This window comes from Mus musculus, chromosome 1 (assembly GCF_000001635.26).
Source record: "Mus musculus strain C57BL/6J chromosome 1, GRCm38.p6 C57BL/6J".
Taxonomy (NCBI): Eukaryota; Metazoa; Chordata; class Mammalia; order Rodentia; family Muridae; genus Mus; species Mus musculus.
In genome coordinates this window covers 182,746,742-182,750,452 of record NC_000067.6, presented here as the reverse complement: position 1 = coordinate 182,750,452, position 3,711 = coordinate 182,746,742, and the positions used below count along the sequence as shown (strand labels likewise).

General features: G+C 53.1%; 1 protein-coding gene across 1 annotated transcript; it reads left to right on the top strand.

Annotated features, from left to right (window-relative positions):
• Positions 1 to 1,272: 1,272 nt before the first annotated feature.
• Positions 1,273 to 3,327, top strand: Ccdc185 (coiled-coil domain containing 185). Its single transcript, NM_001033547.2, has one exon. The coding sequence runs from the start codon at positions 1,331 to 1,333 to the stop codon at positions 3,194 to 3,196; it is 1,866 nt and encodes a 621-aa protein (NP_001028719.1). The 5' UTR covers positions 1,273 to 1,330; the 3' UTR covers positions 3,197 to 3,327.
• Positions 3,328 to 3,711: the final 384 nt, after the last annotated feature.

Below are 3,711 nucleotides of genomic sequence, written 5' to 3'. Positions count from 1 at the left end.
ACCAACGTCTTTTACAGGGGCTCTGCCCTCACGGATCAATCATCTGTGGATGGTCCCAGACCCTTAGTTCCACCATCATGGCCTGACCCTGAGGTCCACCATCATGGTGGTTTAATGCCAAAACGTGCAGTTTGGAGGCATATATTCAGACCATAGCAACCCTAGAGGAGGGTAAACCCAGTCTTAGCTTGACCCGACAGAACCTGAGAGTCACTTTTCTGACATTTTACCCAAACTGGGTTAAAATTACATGAATCTAGTACATCTTTTCAGCTAGAAGTCTGCAGAAGAACTTTTAAATACAGTTAAGTGTTAAAAGCTTTAACTGGAACTTAGTAGGACACCATTTATTGACTGCATTCTGGTGGCAGGTGTTCCACACACTTCATTTCACCTCGCCTTCAAAGTAGCCCAGCTTTCCAGAACTTGGGCTCATGGGAGGAATGCGCTCAACATCACAGGGCTGAAAGCAGAAGATCCAGTCACTTGCCCTTTGGCAAGGTGGGGGGGGGGATCTCACAAAAGTTGGGGGGGGGGAGACAAATGGCCAATAAATGAAATCTTCGAGGGGCTATTTGAAAACAGTGCAGACAAAATTCATATTTTGATTTCTAAAAAAAAAAAAAAAAGCTGTAATTTACACATTAGAGGAAAACCAGAATTGCTTGTTGCTGTTCTAAAGTTCACAAAGGTAACTGTGAAAGCATCCCTTGGGCTTGCTAAGGCTCAGACCAGTGTGCTTCAGGGACCGTTTCCTTTCCACACCTTACATGCACAGAAGGCTTAGTGAGGTTGGTGAGCTGCTTAGCCAGGTAAGGGCACTTGTCTCAAAGCCTACATTCGATCCCTGGGACTCAGATGGTGTAAAGAAAGAACCAACGCCTACAAGCTGTCCTGAGCTGCCCACACACCAGTCATGGCTTCTACATGTCCATCCTCACAGACACACATAGAACAAACATAAAAATAGAGACGTGACTCCAAAGGACAAGCAAAATCCCCCTTCCTCAACACTACACTTTGCCCCTCTCTCCCACTAAACTCTTTAAGTTGGAGCCCTTGGCCTGGAGCTTCCACAATCCACTAATGGAAACACTGATGCTGTCACGATTCTATACACCACCCTTGTTTCCTAGACTTCCAGCCAGCTCATCAAAGGCCAGGTGCACTGAGGCCTTTAAAGACCAGATGGCACCAGGATGCATTGTGAAGTGGCAGGAGCGTCACAGGCCACATGGATCACAGGATCTGAGCGTGGGCTGGGTGTCTGCAGTGGCCCCCTGAAGGTCCGTCGACCTTCTGTAGACTCTGGGCCAGCCGGGAAGGGAGCATGGCCGGTTTCCATCTCTTCTCCCCACGGTCCTATGGGGAGCTCGGGGAACCCTTGCTAGCTGGAGAGCAGGAGTTCGCAGCCCAGCTGGGCTGGTCTGAGTTGTCTCTGAGTCCCTGGGCCCAGACTCCTGGCGCCGAGATCGAGACCGAGGTGCCCTGGGTGCACCCAAAGTGTTCGCCCACTGGGCGGTCCCGCCGGCGTGGGTATATGACCTTGCCACGAGAAAGCCACAGCCTGACATACGTGGCCCGAAGACCCTCGGACCGAGCCAGGAAGCACAGGTCCGGCAGCCTCTGCCTGGAAGGAGCCTGCGGGGAGGCACCAACCAAGTCCAGCAGAACCTGGCAGCAGCAGCAGCCGCCACGGGATCAACCCAGCCCGCGCTACCCTGCAGCCCGGGGAGATTCATCCCTGCAGTACATCCGGGAAGCTTTCAGTCCCCCGAATGCTGGAACGTTGCTTGTAGAAAACACACACCCTGGAGACCGGTGGGCAGTGCCGGTGGGCAGACGTGTAGGTCTCTGGTCTCCTTCCTCGGTTCTCACCGACAAGTCCTCTGTTCACTCCCTAGAGTTATGTAAGCAATCCACCCAGAATAGGAGTAACCGCGACCTGACTGAGTCCTTAAACAAGTATGACTGTCCCTCTGCCTCCTGCAAAGAGAAGAGTAGCCAGCACGCTCAGGTCCTCAAGAGCAAGCTGGACGAGACGGTTATATCTTTGAGGGACCAGAAGATCTTGGCCCTGGTGCTGAGCAGGCTCAAGAAGGCCCAGAGGATGCGAGAGCTGCAGCAACAGGCTGCAGTCGCCTGGGAAGAGCTGAAGCGCTCAGACCAGAAAGTTCACTTGACCCTCGAGAGAGAGCGCAAGCTGCTGCTGCTGCAGAGCCAGGAGCAATGGCAAGGACAGAGGGAACAGCACAAGCCTCAGAGGGGCCATGGCCATGAGCAGCCTCACCAGGGTTACAAGCAGCAGGGACCGCGGCGCGACCGCCAGGCAAGGAGCGCTGTTCGGTCAGAGAACGAGAGTGAGTGGATGGTTCAAGCTGACAACCCGGAGATCCGAGGCCTGGCCAAGATGGACAAGGTGCAAGCGCAGGCCGAGCATCTCAAACAGTGCCAAGTGCAGAGTCTGCGGGAGCAGGAGAGGGTGCTGCAGAGTGTTCGGGACCTGAACAGGCTGCAGCTGCAGAAGAGGCTGGAGATAGCGGGTCACAAGAGGGAGCATGTGATGATGGAGAGCCCGAAGAAGCTCCAGGAGAGCAACCTGAGCACGGTTGTCAACTTCCAGGCCCGCAAGGTTCTCATGGACTGCCAGGCCAAGGCGGAGGAACTCCTCAGGAAGCTGTCGCTGGAGCAGAGTTCCCAGAGCTCCCAGAGCTACCAGGACATCCAAAAGGGTCTGGTGAAGGAGCAGAGGCACAGAGAGCAGCAGGCAAAGGCCCAGACTGAGGCAGAGCAGTTCCAGAGAAGGAGATGGCATGCCGAGGAGGCAGAGGAGCTGCTCCAAGTGAGCAAGCGGGTGCTGGCAGAGCTGGCTGAACAGAAGAGCAGGCAGGCCAGGAGTCATGCGCACAAGACCACCAGGGACAGGGCGCAGCACCTGCAGGAGCTGAACATCCTGCGCGAGAGGAACCATCATATCTTGAAGCTGACAGCGGAGAAGGAGGAGAAGTGTCACATCAAGGGCATCAAGGAAGCCATCAAGAAGAAGGAACAAAGGTTAGCGCAGATGACCTCAGGGAAAGATCCCATCTTCCAGGAGTATCAGAAGGGTCCCGCGTCCTCCAAGATAAACCGCTGCTTTGACCAGGTGGCAGCAGAGCCCCAGCTGTCCGTGCACCTGCAGAGTGGAGTCTACTGAGAACCCAGGAGGAAGAAGGCACAGCCTGGCAGCCAGACAGAGACACCATCATGCAATTCCGCTTTATAATCCGATTTTAATCGAGCATTGATTTTTAAAAATGTATATAAAATAGCTGCATTTTCCTCCCATGAATTAGCTCATTGATTCTCTTGGATGGTGTGGGGGGGAGACTTGGGGGCAAGTACAAAATCTGTTTGACTTTGTGGGATTTCAGTGTCTCTCAAGGAATCTAGAAGCACACATCAGGCCAGAGTTAGAGGAGCCAGAGAAGAACGTGCAGTTAGAAATACGGTTTTATGATGGGACTTGGTAATTCTTTTTTCTATTCTACAACCTGAGAGAGGAGAAATATGGAGTGTGAAGCTGGAGCAGTTTCCCAGGGGAAGAAGCAAAGGTGGGCTGGGAGAATCTCTCAGCAACTAGAATGGAGACTCTGGTAGTGTAATCCTTTCTCCAGAGCTCGTGGTGCAGTTTTAAACTTAAAAGCCTATAGTATAGACACTCCCTTAATG

Bases quoted from the DNA above. Each gene is read 5' to 3' on its own strand.
- Ccdc185 (NM_001033547.2), top strand. From the start codon at position 1,331: ATGGCCGGTTTCCATCTCTTCTCCCCACGGTCCTATGGGGAGCTCGGG.